Source organism: Nasonia vitripennis (assembly GCF_009193385.2).
Source record: "Nasonia vitripennis strain AsymCx chromosome 3 unlocalized genomic scaffold, Nvit_psr_1.1 chr3_random0005, whole genome shotgun sequence".
In the NCBI taxonomy this organism is placed as follows: domain Eukaryota; kingdom Metazoa; phylum Arthropoda; class Insecta; order Hymenoptera; family Pteromalidae; genus Nasonia; species Nasonia vitripennis.
The window spans coordinates 2,541,678-2,566,464 of NW_022279624.1; the positions used below are offsets into that span (position 1 = coordinate 2,541,678).

The 24,787-nt window shown below is 51.3% G+C and overlaps 1 protein-coding gene across 1 annotated transcript in view; it reads right to left on the minus strand.

The window, feature by feature from the left end:
• Positions 1-645: 645 nt before the first annotated feature.
• LOC100114360 (kinesin-like protein GA13060) overlaps positions 646-24,787 on the minus strand; it is a 228,945-nt gene continuing 204,803 nt past the window's right edge. Inside the window, exons 7-17 of the mRNA XM_031925859.2 lie at positions 24,082-24,270; positions 16,588-16,681; positions 11,973-12,170; positions 5,555-5,767; positions 4,981-5,482; positions 3,739-4,907; positions 3,408-3,656; positions 2,460-2,948; positions 1,990-2,382; positions 843-1,128; positions 646-762 (exon numbers count right to left, since the gene is read on the minus strand). Coding sequence (XP_031781719.1) covers positions 905-1,128; positions 1,990-2,382; positions 2,460-2,948; positions 3,408-3,656; positions 3,739-4,907; positions 4,981-5,482; positions 5,555-5,767; positions 11,973-12,170; positions 16,588-16,681; positions 24,082-24,270 — 3,720 coding nt within the window. The 3' untranslated portion in view covers positions 646-762; positions 843-904. The remainder of the gene's footprint in view (positions 763-842; positions 1,129-1,989; positions 2,383-2,459; positions 2,949-3,407; positions 3,657-3,738; positions 4,908-4,980; positions 5,483-5,554; positions 5,768-11,972; positions 12,171-16,587; positions 16,682-24,081; positions 24,271-24,787) is intronic.

The window sequence follows — 24,787 nt, forward strand, 5'->3', positions numbered from 1 at the left end:
GGCCAACAGTCTTTATCAGAAGTAAACGTCTTTTTATTCTCTCATTTTTGTATAATGACTCGAGTTCCCTGAGAGCGATCTCAGTCTCAGCGATGATGGTCTATGATAATCAGTCATGTCATCAGACATGGACGCTATACACTTACGAAAACACACGGTGAGCCGGGAAAACTCTCGAATTGTTTGTAACTACTTGTGAAAAATGTGCATCAGTGTGATATACGAATTTTCTTCCCAAAGATTGGCTTATTAATTTTAATGTCGCTTTTATAATATAGTTTACATAATTGTTCGTCCATGGCTGTATAACGATTAATCGATGATCGACGATGACGATGATTGACAAAAGTGTGTATATATAATTATTCATAAACGCGATCGAATGGACGGGAATCGAACAAAGTCTCATTCGGCAGTTTTTTGTTATTTTTACCTAAATACGATACAGCCATCGAACTTATTTGACTACTAATTATATACCTATAATCCGGGGATAATTGTCGTCATTATAATTCTCGTCGCTTCACGTTCTCTTTGAACAGAATAATCGACCGCGCAGCATCAGCTACCTCAGACCAAGAGATTTGGCGGACACTCTGGCTTGCGACGACGTCAGGTGATACCTCGGCCGGGCATCGAAGCAGGTGACCAGCATCACGCGACTCTTGCAAGCCTCCACTCGCTTCTGCAGAATATTCGTCTCCGCTTCTAGAGCCTCGACGAAGCCGGGATGCGTCCAGTTCATGCTGTCCTCGACGTGCACTGCAACGAGCGAAACACATTCGTATGATGTAGAAATAAGCAAATACTATAGTATGATATGATAGGTGACAGCGACTCACGCTCAAAGGTCCATCGATTGTCGGGTATCATGAGCCTCTTCTTGGTCTCGCGCAGCTCGCGCTTAAGAAGGCGCTGGCGCAGACGAAGGCTGCGAATCTTGGATGCTGTGCCAGGCGGCAGTGTGCGCACTCGGCCGTATCTGTCCAGCATCGCCGCGTCCGCGGCGCTGTACGCGAGCGTGGCCGCGAGAGCTGGCCGGCCCTGGGCCCGGCGCGCGGACCCTCCCGGTCGTCCCACCGCTGAAACAGCCGCACAACGTCGACGTTAAAACACCCAGCGCGCCACCTAGATCAAAGACAACAGCAGCCGTTTAAAATCAGCACACACATAGATATGATTCCGATTCCTCCCTCCACAGAACGACTTTACCATGCGACACTTATTACTTTCACTACTGAAATACATAATGCATGCAACGAGACAAGCTATATTAGAAGTAAATAAATAAACCGATGAAGTACATCCATTCACTCGAGCTGTTATACGCGCCGTAATCTCGTTAGCGCTCAAACTTTTGGCTTTGGTGATTCCGGAGGGGTAGTATTTGCAAAACAGTCTAATCGACTTTCAAAAGTATATTAGCCCTTGAGTGAGAGGAAAACGCCCGCGCGCAAGCAAGCAACCTGCGCACTCGCGGCGGTAATCTACATATTCATTTCCTTTGCGGAACCGGCGCGCGCGCGCGCGCGCAAGTTGTTCGAGAGAAATCGATGAGCGCCTATACCTACAGCTGTCTGCTGCACAGCCTCTAACGCTGATTAATGAAACTTTATAGCGCGAGCTATGAAAGATCGTGAAAAATTATGCAAGTTCACGACTCGCCGGGGCACCTTGCGCGTATAGCTCCCGAAGCTTAAGTTATCGCGAGCAACTCCACGATTTCCGAGGACTATTAATGGACTCGCGAGTAGCTTTCCTCAAACGAGAAGCCGGAGCTATTTTTCTCAACCGTGGCAAGAAAAATTGAAACCGGAAACTACTGAAAGCTAAATAATTATAATTATATAGTGCCTGTCTACGTGTACATTGCAAGATTAAACGTGCGTGCGTATGCTGCAGTCGTGTGAGATTAGAGCGAGAGAGAGAGAGAGAGAGAGAGAGAGAGAGAGAGAGAGAGAGAGAGAGAGAGAGAGAGAAAAGTCTTACTGTGATGTTCTTGAAGAGCGCTGGTCTGCCTGGACGAATCGCTAGCTATGCTGCTGGTCTCGCTGTCACGGACGACGCTGTCGTAGCCGGAGCTTTCGGCCCGGTGTCTCGAGAGGGTCGCAGGCGAGAATTTGGCAGCGCGCGAGGTTGAGTCGGCTCCAGAGTCGTAGTCGTCCTTGTTGAGGCCAAGGGATGAACCGAGGCTCAGGATCTTTCTCTGCATTCTTCCGGAGCACGGTATGGAAGACGGTATGGGCGACGGTATCGAGGATGGTATGGAGGATGGTATGGAGGATGGTATGGAGGATGGTATGGAGGATGGTATGGAGGATGGTATGGAGGATGGTATCGAGGACGGGATGGTTATGGGCATCGGCATTGGAATATTGAAGCCTGAAACGAAGCGTCGAGTGCGTTTAGATCGAGCGATTACGCGAAAAAGGTGCGGGCTATAGGTACGCGTTACTCACTGGGAAACTGGATCTCTTCCTCGATGTCGGACTTGCCGGTGACCGTTCGCTCGTTGACTCTCTGCAGGAAGGTGGCGGTGTTGGTGGCGGTGGAGGCGAAAAGCTTCTTCGCCTCAATGTACTCCTCCTCGGGATCGGAGCCCGAGGCGCCGTTGCCCGGTATCCTCTCGATCTCCTCCTTGAGGTTCGGATTGGAGGCGCCGTCCGGATGCCTGAGGCTGGAGATGTTGCACTCGCCGAGGCGACCGCAGTAGCGCCGCGGACTGGCCAGGTGAGCCACGCTGCTCGGGTACCAGAAGGATGCGGTCGCCGGCCGCGTCATGCTCTGCCGGCAGTTGTCGCAGATCTTGTCCTGCTCGCTCTTGCCGGCTACGTAGGCCGGCTCGCTGTAGATGCTGCCGTGGTTGCTGGCCGCGTCGTTGAACAGCACGTCCGAGAGCGAGAGCGACTGGCAACGCGACGGTGGACGGAAGGCTCCGGATGTGGATGCTACAATTTATGATAACGTCACCGTTCAAATTAAGTCACGTTATTCGCAGGATACGGCAAGGAATCATTAACGCCGAATGCATTCGGATCGAAACGGTAAACTTGGCTTTTTACAAATAATTAATTAATTTTCATTCGCGAGCAGCAAGGTGGTGTCGGAGTCGAAAAAACGCCGACTTCGTATCACTCGCGTCAAAGAGAATATCGCATGGTCGCGAGATAAGCCTCGATGAAAAGGGATTCCTTTGGGCTGCGCGAGAAGTTTTCATTAAGATGAGCAGACATTGATGGAGTGCAAACTATTAGGCAAGTTGGCGGGCTGCCGAGCTGCTCGCCTGAAAGCGTCGGAGCAGCGAGGGGTCAAGGTCAGGAATTTCCGCGAGCCAGCTCTTTGAGTCTGATGCTGCTGCTGGCTCCGGTATTTAGCATTTCATAAGATGCAAAAGCAAGTGAACTTACAGGGCTGCTCTCGGACACTGGCTGCCGACGACTTTTCTCTCTGGTAAGTCAGAGAATTAGTGACGTTGGCAAGGGCGAGTTTGCTTTGGTAGAGTTCGTGGAGTCGAGCCAGCTGGTCGAACTTGTGTCGGTTTTCTTGCTCGAGGAAGTCTTCGTGGTCAAAGTAAGGCCGCGGCAGCATTCCCATGCCCGCCGGAGGCGCAAAATGCGACCTGTAACGCTCGGTTTCCGACAGCACGGACAGCGAATCTGTCCAGACATTCGAAAAAAGTCATCGATTAGATTCGAGTTAACTAAGATTCAAAATCAAAATATGCACTACACTTCTTACCCGTGAAAGTCGAGACGACGGTGAGATTCTCCTGACTGAGTATCCTCAGGGGGTGCTCGTCCAGGCCCGCTTCGGAAGCCGGATTGTCGCCCATGCAGAGCGCGATGTCCTCCTCGGTAACTTGCAAACACGAGTCCTGCATCGACGCCTGCTCCCCGTCGTCGACTTGGACTATCTCGAGAATCTCGTCCTCGGAGGAGATGGAATGCCTCGAGGGCTGCAGCGATATGATGTCCTTGTGTGACAAGTTCAAGCTCTCCATCGACACCTCTCTGCTGACCCCGTTGCTCAGCGGCTCGATCAGCGGCAGCGGCGGCGGCACGACGATCTCCTCCTCGTCGTCGTCGTCCTCCAGCATGTCCAGCGTCCTGCTCAGCCTCTCGAGACTGTCCATCAGGGGACTGCCCGTCAAGTCCAAGCCGGAGTCCGTATTCGATTTGATGTTCAGCAGGTTCAGCTTAGCCCCGAGCTTCTCGGTTATATCCTCGATCTCGTTGACTTTGAGGCTGTCGCTCTCCGTCGTCGACAGGGAGGTGTCGTCGTCGTCGCCGCCGGCGCTGCTGCTGCAGGTCTTGAAGGTTGTGAGCTCTTTGAACTGCGCCAGGCTGCTGCCGGTGCTCAGCTTGACATCCGACACCTGTCGAGAGCTCGCGGACGAGGAGCCGTGCTTGCTGCGCTGTATCTGCGACGACTGGTTCTCCACCCACTTTCTGATCATGCTCTTCTTGTGGCTGTCCATGAAGCCGTAGCCGCCGGAGTGCTGCTGCGCGTGGAGAACCAGCGGCGCGGGCCCGGTCATCTGCATGGGCCCGTCTATCCAGGTCTCCCGCTTATGCGTGGCGTCCTTCAGCAGGTGCCGAGCCTCGGCCACCTTGGACTTGGATATTCTCGGGCCGTCGATCCACTGCTCGTCGGAGGCCCCGCCGGCCGTCGACACGGGAATCTTGCTCGTCGGGGAGTCCGTCACCTTGGCCGTGGGTATCTTCGAGGAGCACTTGCGAGCCGGACTCGCCTTGGGCGTCGCGCTGTGCGCCGGCGACGTCTGCTTCGAGGCCGTCTGCGCGAGAGCTTTCACGGCCTTGGTGCTCTTGTGGGCGGGACTCCGCTCCTCGAGGATCTTGCCGGGCTTCTCGGCCCCGGAGCCTCGCAGCACCCTGTTCATCGCGCACCTATACGATTTTCGAGCGTTAGCCGGGAAACAATGCGAAATACAAGGACGAATAGTCAAGCGCGCGAACCAACCTGTTGTCGCCGGAGTTGAGACTGGGAATGTAGACCGGCGGGTGCTCGCCGTCGGTGGCGTCGTCTGCGCTGGGCCCGACGTAGATGACGGTGTCGGCCGAGAGGTCGCTCGAGCTGGGGTCGCACTCGCTGTTTTGCCTGGTCGCCTCCTCGCCCGAGCTGCCACCGCTGCCATTGTTCTGCGTGCCGCCGCTGACGAAGCGGATCTTGCGGCGGCGCATGCGGTGGATCCGCGAGGCCAGCTGGCACGTCGTCAGCGTCTCGCTGTAGCGCTGGGCGTTGGGCGAGACGTGGGCGATCATGGTCGCGTGGCAGGTCAGTGAGCCCAGGCACTCCTTTAGCAGCTGGGCGAGCTTGTGCTCCTTGTAGGGCAGGTGCTTCTGCCCGTTGAATATGGCCAGCAGGATGTTGCCCAAGCCCGAGAGCGGGATGCCCCCGGAGGACTTGCCGCGCTCCGAGTTGCCGATGTCGATCAGGTGGAGCCTGCTGCGCCCCCCGGCCACTGCAAGCAATGGGAACCGATCGATGTGCGCCGCGTTCGATCATTCGATGTCGAAAAACAAAGTACACGTACCTCCGCCCTTTCCGGCGACGCTGTACTGGTAGACGTGGAGCGTGTAGAGCATGTGCGTGTCGCCGTCCTCGCGCTGGCGGGCCGCCGCGGCCGCGTCGAGGTAGAAGGCGGCGCGCTCCGCAGTCGGAGCCCTCAGCTCGCTGTGTTGTTGTAGTTGCAGTGTGCCGAAGAGCGGATCGTCCCTTAAGTAAACCGACGGAGACTGCTCGGAATCTGAAAAAACAAGAGGCACGTTTTCTCTCTTTTCCTCATCGCTCGCGGCTCCTCGAGTTTATATTTTAAATCGAAATAGCTCGCAGTCACCAGAATATATAATTATGGACAGCTCGGAATGAAAATACAAACATCAGCTGACTGCAGCGAACAGACCGGGTGAGCGCTTGTTTTCACTGTCGCAGTTCATATCGATTGCTATTATCTTCGAGGCTTCGAAAGATCGAGAGAGATTTCAAATATAAAAAAGATATAGCAGCACATAAATTTAAGGCACGTTAGGCCACGGTATTGAAATTAAAAAAATAAAGAAGAAAAGAGAGGAGGTAAAACGGCTGGAAAGGAGGGAAAAAGAGAAGAAGAATCATAAAAAAGCTCGAGCGTCGCCGCGCGGGCCATGGAAGGGAACTGACAAGCGCGCCCGTAAATCGTCGGTCGGACGTCTCCCGCGAGCGTCCTTTCGTACAGCTCGAATACTTTGCTCGCCAAAATATACGAGACTCACGGCAATAAAAGCTCCGAAGGTACATATGTGAATTTCCAGCGGAACGGGCACGCGTGCGGCCCGACGACTGCCGATGACAAAGAGCCGCGCCATAGGTATATACGCGTACGAGCGGAGCAAAGCAGCTATTCTCGAGGAGGCAGAGCGTCGGCGATGCTCGTGTAACGCGAGCCCAAGTTGTAAATGGCGATCAGCGTGAAAGCTTAATGAACCGACGCAAGCGTCGGGCCTCGCGCGTATACGCGACCGGCAAGCAGGTGATCGCTCGTGTAATCCCCGCTGTTTACGTTCGCCGCGCGCGAGCATCTGCTGCGGCGGTACCCTATATATGCGGCTCCCGTATACGAGCTCGAAATTATGAGGAGAAAATGAAAGCTTCGTTATCGCTCTTACTCTCGAATCTGTCGTAAAGCTCGCAAGCTCCCGCGTTAAAGTTTATATTGGCCGTTGGGTTAATAATCTTCCCTCGTATGTTTAATCATCAGCAGTAAACTAGGTTTTAACCTAGCGGCGCGCTCGATTTTTGCAAAATAATTCAAATAGCAATGCGCGCCTTTCGTTAATACAGGTATTAAGCGAACTCGTTAAAGTGCCTAGCGACGCATTCATAAAGGAGATTTACGTGCACACGAGGGAAAATTCACAGCGCTTTTACGGGCCCTAAACATCAAGCATCATATAGCCTTCGCGGGATAAATCAATCGTTTATACATTTACAGACGAATAAATATAGGGATTTGCGCAAGACATTTCGCGTTACACGAACGCGCGACGAGCGAAATTTGCAATTCGCAGCGCAGACGCGCGCGTCAACGGCCCTCGCTCGTATTGTGTATATTATTCAGCAGCCGTGCGACATTGAGTCGATCCAATATAAGAGAACACAGAGTGCAACGAAAATACGCACTCGGAGGTGGCACGGAGAAGGAATACACAGAGGCGCGAGATCAGCTAATATTTTGGCGGGAGGCTCTTACAGAGCAGCGTGCGTAGAATCTTCACGAGGCGCGGGGGGCAATATCCATAAAAGGGACCAGAGAAAGTAATATTCTCGGCATCTGTGCCGTATCTCTGGACGCGCGAGCAGAGGCGCGTAACTGAGACTCCGCGCGGCGTAGCCTAAGAAGCTCAACGACGACGACAACGAAATAAAAAGGGAATCATATTCCTACGCGTCTCGCAGACTCGCTCCGCGTTCCTGCGTACATTTTACGGCTGTATAATGGAAGTGACGCCTGCTCCGAGGCAACTCGACTTACGCCCACGAAGCGCGCGGGCCGGTCAAACATTCGTAAGGGGCCGACTGGATCTTCGGGATTTGAGATGCCGAATAAATCTTGGATTCGACAGTGCGCGCACGTGCAGTCTGCTAGAAGCAGTTCATCGAGAGATGCGAGGCACGGAAATGGCTATCGTAATTTAAATTCTACAATTTATTGCATTAATTTAATACAGTTTTCGTTTTTATAAAGGTTGCACAGAAGTAGCGCGAGCTCAACCGTCCAACTTTGGAAAGAACGTATTCATAAAAATGTAAGATAATAACGAGCGCATAGTTACACGGGGAAGTAAACAGGGCACACGGCATGTACCTGCCTACATTTTACGCATTTTAGCATTCTTGTTCTTGTATCCAGCGAACAAACGCGCAGCAATTTTTTTTTTTCACTACTGCTAAAATTCAAAGCATGCATGAAATAAATTTTTTCGCTCTCGTGAAATCATGCACCGATCGGCAGTTTCCGCATGGCAACTTTTATTATCTTCGTCGCAGATGTCACTCCCGTGGTATAGCGGCGCGGGCTCTTTGTTACTTTTATGAGAAGTCTCATGTACGCTATATCAAGTCGGAGGCAGTGTGCAATTAGAGAAAAGCGTCTTAGGAAGCTAGAGAGATGCTCCGCTCGCGCGCGTGAACTGGCCTCTCGCCTAAATGGCGCACCGACTAACGGATCACAAGGGACCCTAAGAGAGCAGGAAGAAAGAGCGAGAGAGAGAGGAGCACAGCAGCGGAATTGCCACTCCGCTCGTAGAACCCGCCCCCGCTTCCGCTTATGCTTCTTCTGTCCTCTGAAGTGCGTTACTGCAATCTCGTGCCTGGGTATTATTACCCTGCGCTTGTATCCTTTACGACTTTCTCTCGTCTCTGGGCCTTAATTGCGCCTGTGAATTTAAGTGAAGACCGCGTTACGGGCACCAGCAAGCTGCTGACACTCTCTTCGTTCATTCGTACTGCCGTGTCGGAAAATTTCGAAAGAAACGAATTACACTCTTCGTAACGAAGCCACCGCGCGCGAACTCGCTGAAATACGCGCGGGAGAGCAATGCGTTTGGCTTAACGGCGCCAGGAGGAAGTTGTTGAAAAAGCTTTCAAAACCGAAGAACTCGTGCACGGAGCGGAGACAGTATTTCCGTCCGACCGGCGCGGAATACGTTTTTCCTGTCTCCGGCATTCGACTCCTGGGATTCGAGAGGCTCTCGCGAGTCCCGGAAGCTCCGCAGCCTCAAGATATAGCTCGCGCTCGCGCGTCCGTATATGCGCTCGCTTGTACGCCGGGGAGCCGAGTCATTGCCGCCTTGTGCCCTTATTATTTCATTACGGCAGAGGCAGGCGGCGCGCTCCGCTACTGCAAGCTGCAGGATTCTGCTTTGTTTTACGCGGGCGGAGCGCGAAATGGAACGAGAACGTAAAACAATAATCGCTGAGAGCAAGGAGTAGCGCGCAAGAGTGTATGTGCGCAGCGTGTACCTATACGGGAAGGAATAAAGATGCGGGAAAGGAGCGAGAATTATTGCGCGGTCTCGGGAGGATAGGAGAGAAGCGAGAAAGAGCAGCGGAGCTACTTTGCCGCAATAATTCTTCGAGTCTCGTGCTTTCCACGTTTCCGCTGGATGTATTCCGCTGCACTGCTTCGTATGCCCAGCACCTCAGCTACTGCGCGTTTCTCTCCCAAAATTAATACAGGGCACTGCATCTCCGCTAGAGAGGAATGCGTACTTTTCTCGACTCGGGCGTAGTGGGCAAAAACGCTTGAAAATATGCGCGCAGTAAATACCGCCGTTGGTTCGAGGAATTCGCGACATTCGCGCATGCGCAATTCGAAATTCGGAGCAAGAAGCGGCGAGATTTCTCGGTCGTCGAGAAACGATACTGCATAATTAACTGGAGGCGAATCGTTCTCGCGAAAGCACCGAGTATAAAGGGGGAAATCCGTTTAGTTGCTACGCGGGGGATTTGAGAATCTCGGCTCTCAGCCCTTGCAGCGCAATGAAGCTCGTCCTGGCGGCGCTGCGCTTTTCCCGATGAACGCGCACCGCGCGCTGAAAACTTTAACTGATTACCGCCTGGATTATCAAGTTATCCGCGACTCTATGTGTATAAGTATGCGCGGGAACGGCGAGGGGAGCCGAGAGAACGAGTGCGACTTAATACCGCGCACGAGATTCGAGAGCGGTGGCTGGTGGTGTGCGTTTTGTTTTCTGTGCGCGCCCACGCGGCAGAAGCGAAACGTACTTACACTGAGAAGCGCGACGGGGCGAGAGCCGGATTTTACGAGAGGGCGAAGACAATACTTCGGATACGCCGCTTAATTATTTAATAAGCCGGAAAATTAATTGCGCCGCGCGGTTTAATTGCTTCTGCCGAGGCTATAAAAAGTACACCAAACGCACGAACCGCCCGCGGAGAAATCCTTCAAATTAATTCGACGTGTTCAAGGAGATGTGACATTTTATTCGAAAGTTTGGCGGCACGGGCATATAAAAATATTCGCATGCGCAATGTTATTGTTTCACTCGTGAAGAAAGTTGTCTGCGCCGAGCTCACTTCCAGAACGTTAACCCGATTGCTCTTGGGAGCGGAGACGTTCAATCTTGGGAAAAAGAAGATGCGCGGGCGCAGGCGTTCCCTCGTCTTTTCATTTCGAACGAGCGGAACAGAGGACGAAAGGAAGGAGGAGGCGAGAGAGAGAGAGAGAGAGAGAGAGAGAGAGAGAGAGAGAGAGAGAGAGAGAGAGAGAGAGAGAGAGAGAGACAAGAGAAAGCGCTCGGCTATCGATTTCCTCAAAAAAGATGAAATACCGCAGTATCGACGTCTACTATCCCTCTGATTCATTTCTAGGCCTCGCACACACGTCGAGTGCGACGCGCAACTTTGCATGCAAGCGCCGCTGTATTCCATTTGCCATCTCGCATATGGGAGCTCGCCGTCAAAACATCAGCGCGCGCACGAGCGATACGCGATGGGAGGATTTTCTACTTTGTTCATTCGACCGCGAGGATTGGAGAAATGAAATGCGGATTTTTGCAGATTCCGAATTCGCAGCTGCGCAATATGCCGCGGCGTGTTTTCTCGCAGGCAGATGGAGAAAATAATTCTTAAAAATACTTTAAAAACTCGTGAATATTTTTTCGAATTATCACGCCTGGAAAAACGCTATTAGTTGGCGGGACTACGTAGGAATGAGGGATTTTCATATAACAGCTAATCTTGAGAGGTTGGGAAGAAGTACGCATTAATTCGTTACACTCGCGGGAACTGGCGGATGAAGCTGATGTTTAGCATCGCAAGGGGGCAGGGCGCGCCTCTTCGCCGTCTTCATCGAGAAATTCAGTCGAAAGGTTATCTTTATTAACGGAGACGCACGGTGCGTCAGATCTTGAGAAAATTCGGTTCGGTGATTCTCCTCCTGCGGCGAGCGAGACGAGGAAATAAAGAGAGAGCAGACCTATACGTAGAAATGAAAACACGCAGGAGGACAATAATCCCGACTCGTCCCAACTTTACGGGCTGACTGCTCGGTGACCAGTCGGCGGTCTGCAAAGCGACTGATGCCTCGTACGGTCGGAGTCTGGAATCAAATTGCTCCGCGACGGCATGTTCTTTTCGATTGCGTATGCAGATCGATAGTCGCAAGGAAATTGTTACGGATCGAATGAAGATTGAAGTTTTGCAAGCCAATATCGTCAACGTACATCTGAATATAACTGGAAATACCCAAACGTAAAACGAACGTAAGTTATGTTCTCAAGTTTAAACTGGCGGCGGCTGTTTTTACGAGCCCGATATATTTCACAAGCGCGAGATCAGTTATATCGTATACTCGACACAGCGAGCCGTCGCCGCGTCAGTTACCCGAGTCGTTATTTAGAAGAGCGCCGTCTGGTCTTCCGGAATTTAGGGGCATATAATATTATGAATGGGGAAATTTGCGAGGTCGGAAACGTTTACGGCCGCGAGCGAACCGCAAAGGGCGCGGCTCGAGTTTCCCTGAGCCAGGTCGGCGGACGCAAGCTCGTCGCCGCGTGTCTACTTCGGCGCGTTACGTCCGCGACACACTTCGGTAATGTCCGCGTGCTACTTGGCTCACGCTCTAATTAATCCGAACGATTATCCCTGCAGCCGGTATTATTCGCGGCACGAAATTAATTGTGCCGGGGCGCCGTTTGCTACGCTGCTCTCGGGGACTATGGAAATAAAGGCCCGCCGTATATGAAAAGCTCGCGTTTGCGGCTACGAGGCCGAGATTGCGCGGGAATTTCAGCAGCTAGGGTGGACTGTAAAAACCGAATGACGCAATATTCGCTCCCTTGGATTATCTTTCTTGTATTAGGCAAGTTATGGCACGCACTTGATGCCAGCAAAGGTGTCTCACAATTTTAGTTACGAAGTCGGCCTCAAAAATCGAGGAGTAAGCTTACCGTTGGCGTGTGCGACGAGCAGGTCTCTCAGCTGCTGCTGGCCCGTGGTCAGCTCGACGCAGCTGACCCTCACGCTGAACCTCGCGCCTGTCTTCTGGCGCTGCTCGCTGATGCCGCGAAACAGCCAGGCGATGGCACAAGGTATGGCGCCCAGTGTGTGGCCGGCTTCCGCGGTGCCCAGCATCGTGTACGTTTTTCCTGAAATCACACGGAAAGAGTTCGCAATTAATTAAAATTTTTAATGGCAATCATTTATAACGATCAAATCGGTGTTTGTAGAAACGAAAAAGCGACAACGTGCAACTCGTATGTATACGTAGGTAACAGTAGAGTAACCATAGCGAGGCAGAGTAGTGCGTTGGTGTGATAATCGCAGCAGGATATTTGATTTGCGGGACGCAGCTGTGGATCAACCAGCCAGGATTAATTTGTTTACAGGTTAACGGGCGAATAAATAATAAAGTGCACTGACCAGTTGCGTTACGTGATTTCAGCGCGATAAATACGGGCCATTTCGACAAATTAAATCTCGCGTATCGCGTCCACTTTTGGTGCTTCGAAAGCAGGAGAATGCGAATCGTCGCATTAGCCAGCGCGTCGTGTCCAGTCGAATAAAGTCGCGCGAATTCAAGGACGAATAAAGAAGGCGGAGAAACAACTCGGCCGATAAGCTCGAAATTACGAGTGCTTTCGCGTGTCTGATATTCGATATTTACGTCGCGCAGTCTTGTGCTCTGCGGAGCAACGGATTAAACGCGTAATCCTGAGAAACGCACATCGCGCCCGATAAAAGGCTCGCGCCGCGTGTGTCGTGCTCAACGCGCGTAAAATTCTCACAGATCGCGAGCATAAAGAAAGGAAGATAAGACGCGCAGAATGCGCGAGTCGCACAAAGGCGGCGTGGTCGGAAGATAGCTGCGCTCACGGAAAAATCGCTAAATGATTCCGGACCTGGCGGACGTACAAAGCCCGGCTAATTAGCGGCGCACGTGGCAAGCTTTCATTAGCGGCGCCGGCGATTTGTCACTCTTATCCGCGCGATTCCGAACCATTGCGCTTCTCGCGCGCCGCGCGGCGATCAGTCAGGCCGGCTCCTCTTTACAGCGTCGCTGAGCTGCACGGCAAGGCGAACCGGGCCCGCATTCGACTTAATTAGCTTATTAATGAGGGCTCCCTTGCTTCGGCTTGCGCCGGCGCCGTTAATTGGCCGCGATGCTTTGAGCGTCGAGATACTAGCGAACAGTCTTCAACGGCTTCGTTCGCTATATGTACGTTTCCAGGCTAAAACTTTATTGCGCGAGATTAATCACTTAGCGTCGATTCAATCCACGGTTGAGAAATCGAAGATCGCGGTCACGTCCTCGTCGCGCGCAGCAATAATGCGAGACATCGAGAGAGCTAGAGAGAGAGAGAGAGAGAGAAAGCTAGAGAGAGGGGGGGGGGGGGGGAGAGAGAGGAAAAAAGCGAGGAAGCGAAGCCTTATTAATATCGCCCAGTGGCGAGGAACTGATGAAAAAAGCCGGAGGACGTGGCGGCGGCTGCTGCAACAGCGACTACCCCAGGGGCTCGGAGGTGTGAGTCGCCGTGAAAATAATGGAAATCCCGGAGCCGGCGTTGAATCTTAAACGATATTTAATTCACGTAGCGTAAGACGTTGAATTATGTTATTATTTAATTAGAAGACCGAGAAAGGGCCGCGCGCCGCTCGACTGAGCCGCCATCGCCGCCGGTCAGAGCAAATAAAGCCCGCACCCTCTATTACGAAAGATCTTCCGCTCGCGCGCGAGCCCGTTCGCCGACTTCAACCGACGAGAAGGAGAGAGCAAGACGGAGGATAACAGAGAGATTGCCAGCGAGAGCGAGAGGGAGAAAGCGCGGCAAGTTTAACGGGCGAGTTCGCTGCTGCTTCTTATACCCCCGAACTAACTTTTCACTGTTTACTCGAGCCCACCCACACACGCAGGCTTGCGCGGAGAAAAAGTAATTTTGCAATCTTCATTGCAGCGCGTTTGCATAAAAATTACTCGCCGAGACTCCTTCGCGCTTATATAATTTACGCGCATGCGCGTGCGATCGGCTGCCAGATTCAATCGCCTTTTACTCGCGTGGTTATTGCAGTCGTGAGAATTCGTCGTGCGCGGCAGCTTCAAAACTTGTAAATAAATACGAAATGGCACTTGGAAACGCTGGCACGTACCGAGAGCGCAGTGCGCGAGTAAACGCTGTGCAAGGCGCGCGGGTAAAGAGCAGGAGCGTGACGGCGTCGCTTTCATAGACGTATATTCGTGAACTGGCCCGGGCTTTCAGGGAGCTTGCAAAGAAGCGACGCGTGTGTAGGCGGCGGACCTATTTTGTCGCTTGCCGGAATAATTAACTAGACACAAACGTGCAAGGCGCGCGCGCATATGTCGTCTCTGTGCGCCGCGTTTTCGCTTTCCTTTTAGAGCTAGTATACCCTCATACAGAGGCGGACGGTAAGTATAGACGTTCTCATGCAGATGCAACAAATCCCGCAGTGCTTTGAAGTCCGATTTCTCTATTTCGCATTCCCTTTGCCTTCCACCTATGCTACTTCGGCAGCTCTTCACTCCTCTGTTCTTCGCTCGCCGAGCCGGCTCGCGTTCGTGTGTGGCAAAGGGGGAGAAACCGGCCCTATTTTGTTTGCAGTACTTTGACGTTGAGTTAAGTCGTCATTGGCTCCATTTTAAAGATTACTCTTGCACTAGCCTCTCTTCGATTGCCGCTCTGTTTATCATTTTTGTTGTATCCTGCCTGCATGCCTATCTGCCTATCTACGGGCGCAATTGATGCTGCCATTGTCATAATTGAGCTGATGCGTAATCCACGAAGTCGTATGCGAGATCAAAAGAAAAACATACAAATACAAATTACATTAGCATGGTGGAGCAAATACTACATTAGATTACTTTTTAAAACTTATTTCAGTTAAATTTTTCACAGAATCATTTTGCATTTTCAGCAGCTATCACAATAAATCATAGATGTTTATCAAACGTAAAAGTAAAAATAGGCAGGTATGGGTGGTGTCACAGACGCACACGTCTGCACCGTGCGCGTATTAATGTGTCAAAGAGAGTAGGGAAGTGTCCATGCGCCACCTATATCGTCTGCCAGCCAGTTGAAGCGGCGTCCAAGACTGATTTGTCAACAGCCAAGCTACTGGGATGCGATTTGACATGCATGCTCAGAGCGATGTTGCTGCCTTCTTCATTCGGAAATATACAGTAGACAGAGTACAAAGTTCTATTTCTTTATGCAAGAATTTTACAATTTTACCCGGGTTATAAAGACGTTTTCTTTAACTAAACGATGATCACAAAGCTGAAAGAGCGCGCTCGCGCATTATCCGCCGAGAGTATGGTATAAACGTTGTAAGGGAGGGTGAAGGGCGCATTATTTAAAACGAGCCTCTTTGCATGGGAATGTTCGTCAATGGCATTTTTCGAGAGGTTTAACACCAACATTTTCGCAGCCCTGAAAACTCTGCAGTCTGATGGCTGGTGAGAAGTGAGTATAGATGGCTCGGAACAAAAGCACATCGTTATTGGGCTCTTTGTCATTAAACGCATTTTATACTCTTTTTACGGCGGCGCTCTCACTTTTTCAAGATACATCTACTTCTCCTTATTAAATCTTTGATCGTAGTACGTGCAGCGTCGAAAAATGCTTTGATAAGTTTCTTTTCGAGAAAATGAGCATTGAACCGACAGATGGGATTTCAGTCCGAGTCGCGAATTTTCAATTATAAATTTTACCTTTCGCATATAGAGGACGAATCAATGGATTTTCGTGCAAATGAAATGGCGAGGAGGGTCTGGATTTACATGAAAATCGAAATAGAGAGGAGGTAGGAGAGGCGAGACGGAGTATCGGGTCGATTTGAAATGCAGGTGGAAAAAGTGTTTGAAAGTATTAACATTCCATCACGTGGATTGAATCGAGGGCCTGTCGCGCACGTGGGTGCAAAATGTCGGAGGTAGTTTCGTAAAGTTCTCCCTCCCTCAGGTACGCAGTCTCTTGTGTCGCAGAGTCGGGTCTGAGGAGCGAGTCTCTCGTCAGTCGCCGGCTCCAAACGAGGCGGAAAAAGAGCGTCGAAGTCATCGAAGATCGATCGCCACCGTCGCCGTCGGAGAGAGAGCCTTGCCCGCAACAAACACCGACGGGTCGGCAGTACGCTGCAGCTCCGAGTACGACGGAGATTTCAAGTTGTTCATTTAAGTAATTATCTCGTTTCCGTCTGTCTCTCCGTTCTTTTTTTGGCTTAGCTCGACAATGCCATCCTGTCTCGTTTGAGCTATTCCGGCCGCCTAGCTCGGGTCGAAAAAAGCCCTCCCCGTGTAAAGGTATAACGAACGTCCGACGCTGCGAATTTATTCAGCCCGAGCAGTCGAAGGCTCGATTTCGCGCGGCATCGAAAGGAAAACGTGGCGATCCCTGATTTTCAATAAAACCGCTGAACGAGTGCGCGCGTGATTACCTTTTGTCTCAGCGCGGGAGTTTCGCCAATAGCGACGAAATAATCGGATTCGTGCGCGGCGGGCACATGTGTATGCTAGAAATTAGAATAAGTGTGCGCGGCAGAGGGAAAACTTACCGAGTCCGGCGTGTCCGAAGCAAAATAGACAGCCATCCGTTCCGTTGATCACCGCGTGGATGACGTCGGTGAGAGCGCTCGAGCAGATTTCCGTCTGGAACAGAAAATAGAGTAAAATTGATTTTCATTCGGTCAATCTATATTCATGCATAGGCAGCTCTTTCCTCGAGTCCATCAGCGAATCAGCGATCTAATCTAAGATAGTGGCTTTCGAGGGCGAATGACCGAAGGAAGGGGGTGGGGTGGAGAACAGAAAGTTTGTTAATTAAATGAGCGAGGAGCTCTCGGAAGTAATGCCGCGTCGTTTATTCAAGCGATTTAGGAGGAGGTCCATGTCCTCCTGAGTAAGGTATACCGCTTTAATAAACGGGCCATCGAGCGACGAAGGGCAGCTTTGTTTGTGTCTAATATATTCATAGGCCCGAAAGACTTTTCCGCAGCGGCAGCCCTCCGCCTATACTCCTTTCTAGTGTATACCTATATATTTCCTCATTCCGCAGGCGCAGCTCTTCGCGAGAGCGAAATGGAACCTCATCATACAACCGCTTTTCACTGTCTCCTGCACATCCACTGTTCTTTCCCTGTTCCCTCTCGAGCACCCCCGAGCTCGCGGTTAAGGGTTGCTGCAATCACCTACGCGGTGTATACCTTATATACACAGGGCTGGGGGAAGCGCGCGGAAAGATGAGAGCACGGCGAACGGAAGGAGGCGGTGAGAAGGTAAATACACAGAGAGCGAGGGAAGAAAAAGAGGGAAGACGCGACTCGCGGTGATCATGCGAATTTACAGAAATCATTTGGGGCTCGGAGGGTTCGCTTTTTATTGCGTTCAGCCGGCGGAAATCAGATTTTTTCCCTCTCTCTCTCTCTCTCTCTCTCTCTCTCTCTCTCTCTCTCGTAACGGGTTGCGGCTCTCGAAAAAATATTACCGAGACTCACTTGACGGAATTTTTTAATTGAGATTTCGTGACGCGTCTCATCGAGTCGTAATAACGCGGCGCATCGTCGCGCGTCTCGCGGGCGAACAAATAAAGACAGGGAGGGAGAATAATTGAGGGAGACACGCGGGATGAGGCGTAGAAGGGGCACATCTGATGTTCGCGCGTAAAAAGAAAACGGAAATCGGGCAGGAGCGGATCGAGCCGAAGAAAGGGAAATAAGAAGCCCAGTCTCTTTTCCGATATGGTAATTCCTATCTGTCGCTGGCATCTCTCAAAGGAGACCGCGCGTCGTCGGGAGCCGGGCACAAAAAAGATCATTTGCTTGTCATCGATTTTGTCGAGTGCCATTCAGTGCCGTCTTCCCGTAATTTCGCTCTGTCCAGGCCAGCACTGTGCCCATTTCCGCTCTGATTTCTCGGAGGATTTTCAGCGTTAATCCGCGCACTGCTCGATGTTTCCCTCTTCGAATCCGTGTAATATATACGGAGGGGCAGATTGTAAATGGCATAAAGTAGCGCAGTCGTTAGAGTGCGAAACGAGCTGCAGCTGAGATAAGCAAGAGGTGCAGGCACGTCATCTTGCATATAGCCCGGTATAGCTTGGATGAGGCTGACGAGCGGAGAAGTAGGTGTTGGCTCGCGGGAGACGCGACAACAACGAGGACATTCATAATTATAACGGAATCCTCTCGTGGGATATAATGCAAAGCAAACATATTTCGAGCGACGCCCTTCGACTGCTGGCGGCTCCTTTGCGCGCGCTATGGAGCTCACTGATGCCGTGCGCGGTATCTATATATAGAGCCGCGCGCGCGATGCTTAATGAAATACGTGACCGAGGTCTCCGTCATAATCTCAAACACTTGATTCTCCCGCTCGTTGGGGAGGCGCAGCGAGACTACTGCAGGCAGCCAGCCAGCCATTCAGGCTCGAAGGCGAGAGAGTGAGAGAGAGAGAGAGAGAGAGAGAGAGAGAGAGAGAGAGAGAGAGAGAGAGAGAGAGGGAGAGTCTCGAGGGTTGCTGCCGCTTCGGAACACCGCGAGGAATCTCGGTATTCTCTGTTAGACGATGCCGGGGATCGAAATTCTCCCTGCACACGAGGACTTATAATAGCTCGAGCCATTATAAAATTTTAATTTCGAAGCCGCAGCGTGCATGGCTGTGTGTCCTCTCTGCGTCCTCTGGATTCCTTCGAACGAATGCCAACGTTTCGACTGCGTTTGTATTTTACTCTATCGCGGATTTGAGTAATTTATTTTTTTTTTTTTAATGTTCTGGCATTACATAAATCAGGCTCATGTCCTGTTTTACCCTCGTTATTTTACTCGTATCGTCGAAACCGGATGAAATACTGTTCACCGGTCATTCAAGAGAGCCATCAGTAATTACATGCCCGTTTTGGTTGGACAATCGCCCGACATTTATTGCGCTACATGAACGAGTTCGTCTCTTGGCTCTCATCGACTTCAATGATAAATGAAACTTTATTTAGCCAATAATCGCTAGAAACTCGCCGGATAAGCGTCAGTTGATTAACGCACGTCACGTATAAGATCGAGCAACGTAAGACCAGCAGCGAAAGAAGAAATCCTCGCTTATTATTATAGTCGGCTATGCGGCGCGTGGAAGGACGAGGAAGCGGAGAGTCAACGCGTCTCAATTAGGAGCGGCTGATCATCAATTTCAAGGTAAATTAAAAGCGATGCGCGAAACAAGCGCGTATAAGTTACGTCGCCGGTGAGCTGTCGCTGCTGTTTCGCCGTGTCGCGTCGCGCTCGTTGCTGTGCAGGCCGCGTCCCGATAACGCAATATTGGCGAACCCCCGCGGAATAGCAATGCCTGCGGCGGCGAAACGAAGCGGGGAGGGAGCTAAGGCCCTCCGCGCACGCACGCGACTTCGCGCGGTGCAGGGATATGGAAGTGCCTTTCGGAGTCGCTCTCTCGCCTCACGAGAGGGAGAGAGGCCAGGAGGAGAGCGTAAGCAGGAAGCAGGAAGCCGAGAGCGAGAAGAAAGCGAGAGCGCGCGCAACAGTCGGGCTGGAGCAGACCTTGACGCGTCTGTGTGTAGTTTCGCCGTCGCTTCCCTTTTCTTTCTCTTTGGCTTCTCGCTCGCCCTCTCCCTCTAACGATCGCTGCACCTACACGTCTTTTCTTCGATCCTTCTCGCTTCTTGGCCAAATGTGAAACCTGTGTCGAAAGTTCCGGATAAAGCGACGAGCTGAGGCTCTCGAGTCTCTCGCGATCCTCTAGCTCGACTACACTCGCTTCGCCGAGGATAGGTAGAGGGAAGATTTTCGCCGCAGAGAAACAATAGGCTATACGCATCCGTTTCGCGCTTCCGCGTCAAATTATGGCTGATCTACTGCGCGAGGCGTTATTAGACAGAAATTCGCGACGATACCCATAAAAAATAAAATAACGAGCCCGCTACATTGCTCCTCGCCATTGTTGAGGAATATAGAGATTATCCGCTCTGAATGGAGGTCAGTTTAATTTATACATCATTTTCCGCGCCGACGACAATAGAGCTTATTTAAATGTATGCCTCGCAATACACTACCGACGAGTTCTTTTCACGGGGCGAAACTGCGCCTCGAGGAATAAATCAACTAAAAATTCGTAATCACACTTATTATCGGGCCAGTAGCGCGTGAGTAGCGAGGATCTGATAATCGGGGCTTCACCTGCTTGACGATAATTTTATGCGACGACATTTGCATGGTATTGGGGAAAAATCCTTATCAAAGACAAACGATCCCAGGGGGTGAGAGAGAGAGAGAGAGAGAGAGAGAGAGAGAGACATACAGACAAACAGACAGACAGAGACCAGAGTATAGGGAAGACGCGCAGATTTCCATGCGGTCCGCATCTCCAGCGGCGTCTTTATCCGCATTCTAAAGTATACGCACGCCTTTACTTCTCCACGAGTTCCACGAGGGATGTGGGGATAGAGGAAGATTCTCGCCTGCTCAGAAGGTCCCCTCGGCTGTACTAGCGCGTAATCGGCTGCAGCTGCGCGCGACGACGTCTTGCTTATCCGCGCTCGCTCTTTTGGCCGCGGCGGCGATATCCTTGTTTCTCGCGGAGAGACAGGAAATTAATTAAAATCCAGTCCACGGGATTCCGATTCGAAATTGCATTCCGCATTTATCGGATCCCTGTACCCGCTGCTTTGCTGCTCCCGAGCGTACGTGCGCGCGCTCGAACAGCCAGTCGTAATAATGTGATTGTCGGGCCATACCGATGAATAAAATATGCGCTGGGCCATACCGATGAATAAAATACGAGCATTGTCCTCAGCCCACTTTGAATTTAGCTTCGCGTGCGGGTTAATATTTGGGACTATTTTTCACCAGCTTCTTTCACAGCGCGGCAGGCAAAGGAAGCTCTAATTTTTCAGCCCATGGAGCATAACTCAGAGCTCAAAGCTCGAGTTTATCCGGCGAGGCATAAAGTTACTCTCGGGCGGCGAAAGTATAAAAGCGATTAGGTGCAATCATTCACCGTGACCCAACTCGTTCCGAGGAGCAGTGCTTTCGGGCGTTCGGCCGGGGCCGCTCGTAAAAAAGAGATTTGATGCATAAATCAGCGATTGAAACGACACGAGCAATATTCGCGCCCTCGGCCGAGGAAACTGAATAAAAAACGGAGAGCGGAAGAAAAAAGGGAAATCAGAGTAGGGGAAGAGCGCGTGTGTCTGTCGGCAGAGTCGCGCGGGAGCTGGCCCACGTATAGGTAATCCGCGCATAAGCGAGCTGGGCCAAAGTTGCCGTAAGCTTTGCGGCGCGAAGCTGGCTTTTCGAATCAGAGGCGCTGAGAACGCGGAACGCGCCATGAAATCACGATAACTTGGCGCGGTATATAACAACTCGAAAAGTTTCGGCCCCGCGCACTCCCCTTCTCGATCTGCGGGCTGCGCCGATGGCGCGTTTATACTTTCGGGGGACGAGGCCGACGCGCGAGAGAGCTTGAGCGAGCTTTAGGTTCGCGCGCCACTCGTCCCCGCGCTGTCGTGAAATATGTCGCGATTTACACGGGAGATTGGCGTCATTGCCGCCTAGGGACCGCCGAGCAGACCCCTCCGCTGCCGCACGCGCTGCTATATGGCCCCGGGATCAAAAAAGCATTTGCGAAATCCGACAGTCGGAGTGTTTGCGAAAGCAGAGAGAGGCCAGGTGACCGATGCAAAATCGAACGCGTCGATGGTAAAGCAATCGTGCGGCCGGCCCGTCTGACTGCGCCGCCGCTGCCGCCGCCACCGCCGCGCGCGTCCGATATCGAATACCAGCCGGCGCGTTCGTCGACATTGTATCGCGTTTCGTCGCGTTCCCTCGCGCACACTTGATACTCTTTTCCTTGTTTGCGTTTCATCAGCCTCCGCAGCAGATGGTCGCTCGATTGTTTCAGGCTTTTTCACGGCTCTCGAGGACGCTCTCTCGGCTCGGTCATACGTACAAGTGACCAGCCCCTTGTGATTCGCTCTCTGCGCGAGATTGAAAATAAATAAATGCCAAACGCTTCGCGCTGCATGGCTCTTTCTCCGCGGAATGGATTTCCAGTTTATAGCCAACGGATGGCGGTTGACGGGGACACGCTCGATAAGCTTCGAGCGTCGCCTCGCAGGCCGAGTAGCACGTATAGTAATCTTACACGTGACCGGCTGCAGTTCGACCTACGCGTGGGCCATTCGAAGTATCCGCTGCCTTTGGCGGCGCGCGTATTGCAGCAGCAAAGACGGCCACTGGCAGGCGCGCGTGCTGCTGCCGCTCTCGAACGGCCGCTGTCAAACTTCATCAGCATTCGTGGCCTGTTACGCCGTAAGATTAATCCCACTGTAATATGGAAATGCATTGCGAATGGACAGAGGGAGAGGCAGCTGCCGGACTGTATACCGTCCAGGGGATAGCTGAGGGATAGAAAGGGATGTGCGCCTCGCGCGCTATACGGAGAGCCTGGTCTTCCCGTGATTGGTTTACGGATTGACGCGCCTTCCGCTCCCCTGTCCGCCTTTCTGCGTATTCCTCGGTATGGAAACCACGGACTCGCCGGGCGTATAATAGCCCGAGAGCTTTCTTTCAAACACCTCGAAATTTCGCGAGAAAGAGTGAGACGAACCTTATCGAGTCATTGCCGGCGAGCTCGTAACCGCGCGTACGGTGGCCGCATAAATCGAGGGCTTTACGAGAAGGGTAGACTGCGGCGCGGCTCGTCAGGACGCAACGATCCATTAGCTCACCTGCCGAGGGCGTCGTAAAATCGCGCTCTTGAGCGCAGTCCGGTCCGATCGCAGCGGCACGTGGGCCGAGCGAGAGCGAGGCAATTGCCGGGCTCGTATCTGCAGCGACAGCCGCGCCGCTGCCGGTGCATGCAAACACGAGCGGGCGCAGCGGTAACAGCCCGCGGGCCACCCTCGGACCCTCCGACTATTAGCCGTAAGTCAATAATAAAGCCCTCGCTCTGAGGCTGCGCGCACTATAATGGCCGAGGTGAATTATCTCGCGCGCTGCGCATATTGTCCTTGCGCCGAGTCTTGTTCCGCGCGCCAAGCTCGGTCATAACTACTGTTCTCTGCTCTCTGCCTCACCTACTCCTTCCTTCGCCTGCAGGTCCCGCATTTGTTTGTGCATTATACCTTTGGACCACTTCGCTCGTGCTTTCTTCGTCGCACTCCGCAAGATGGTGAATTCGGGCTTGCAGCGGAAATGTTTGAATGTTATATTTTCATTCTTCTAACGGACTTTTACGCGCGTGAATTTTGTAATTGGTTTACAAATGTCGATATTCTTCTTGTAACACACTAAGGTCGATACGGCTCGATGTCAGTTGACGTATTGGGTTTGCTTCAGAAGTTTTTGAATTATCCAACGCGATTCGTTTGCATGATTCATTAGAGAGTAAAAAATTTTTTGTTTTGAAAAAAAAAATATCGAATCAATGCGAGTAGCCAATCGGTTGTGGAGCTATAAAGCCGAACGATGTACTTAGCCGTAAAAGCTGCCGCAGCTTCCACATGTCGAATAGCATAGAGAAACTGTGTAGCAGACGTCATATTATAGTTTGTACGGCGGGCGGAGGGAATACACTGAGAGCCGTATACAGCACCGCGACTTGGTAGACGTCGGGGTGGAAGTGGGGCCGAATAGCGCGCGGCAAAGAGCAACAGCCGCGTGGGTGGGCAGGATGTGCGAATATAGACGGCGATGGATTTTGGAGGTCGCTAAATTAGTTTAGTTATGCTTCCGGCAGGTACATCTCGCTGTTTCCGCGGAACAAACCCAAGTTCTCCTACGGAGCACGTACAGCAAGACGCTACACCGTACTTCTTTTTCCTGAGATCTCACTCAAGTACCGATTGAAACTTTCGAAGAAATCCATACGAAATAGAGCAGCGCTCTATCAAAGCAAATGCGGCCCATACTTGTACACGCGTTTTTCGGAACGTCTGGCTTTGAATACCATATCAGCTAAATATTGCATCTGTCCGTCAATGATTTTTTTTTCTATGCTTTGTAAATATTTACATTTACTGACGAGAGTAAGAGAGAAAAACCTACCTGAGAGTCTTCTTCCGTGAAAATGGCATCGAAAGCAAACATCTTTGGAGCAGCTACGGTCGGTCTGCGATCTTCTGCCGTAGATGATTGTGCCGAGGCTGGGTCGATTAACGTCACCTGCTTCTTTCTTTTATCAGCGCTGAAGAAGCTTCCGCCCTCGCCTGACGAAACTCTCAACATTACTTTAACCTGAAAAACAAAATATGCCATATTTTAACGTACGATAAATCGAAATTTGAAGCTCATGCTATTCAAAATTTGTCTTAAATACGGTTGCGAACTTAAACTTAATTCTTAACTTAACTTAAAAATAGAAATATTTATTGGGCCTACTGCTGCTTTAACGTTTGTGCTAGGAATAAATATAGGTAATGCCGTGATAACAAACTGACTTCGATAATAGGTACAATCGCTTTAGTGCAAGACTTAACAAACTATAGAACTTTGAACCTCGACAACTTCAAAGATTTCACGAACAGGCAAAACTTTTACATCCTATTACAACTGTTACAAAGTTAACGTTAAATAGGCAGCTTCTCGCGTTGCGATTTACCTATATGTTTTGACAAAGCAAAAACCTTTCAAAAGCAAACTTATTTATAACTGTTCCAACTGTTATGTACCACGCTGATGTAACGATCGAAGTGACTACTATTTCATTCTGTGGAACAATAGACTGCTAAAAATTATTATTGCTATAGTATGG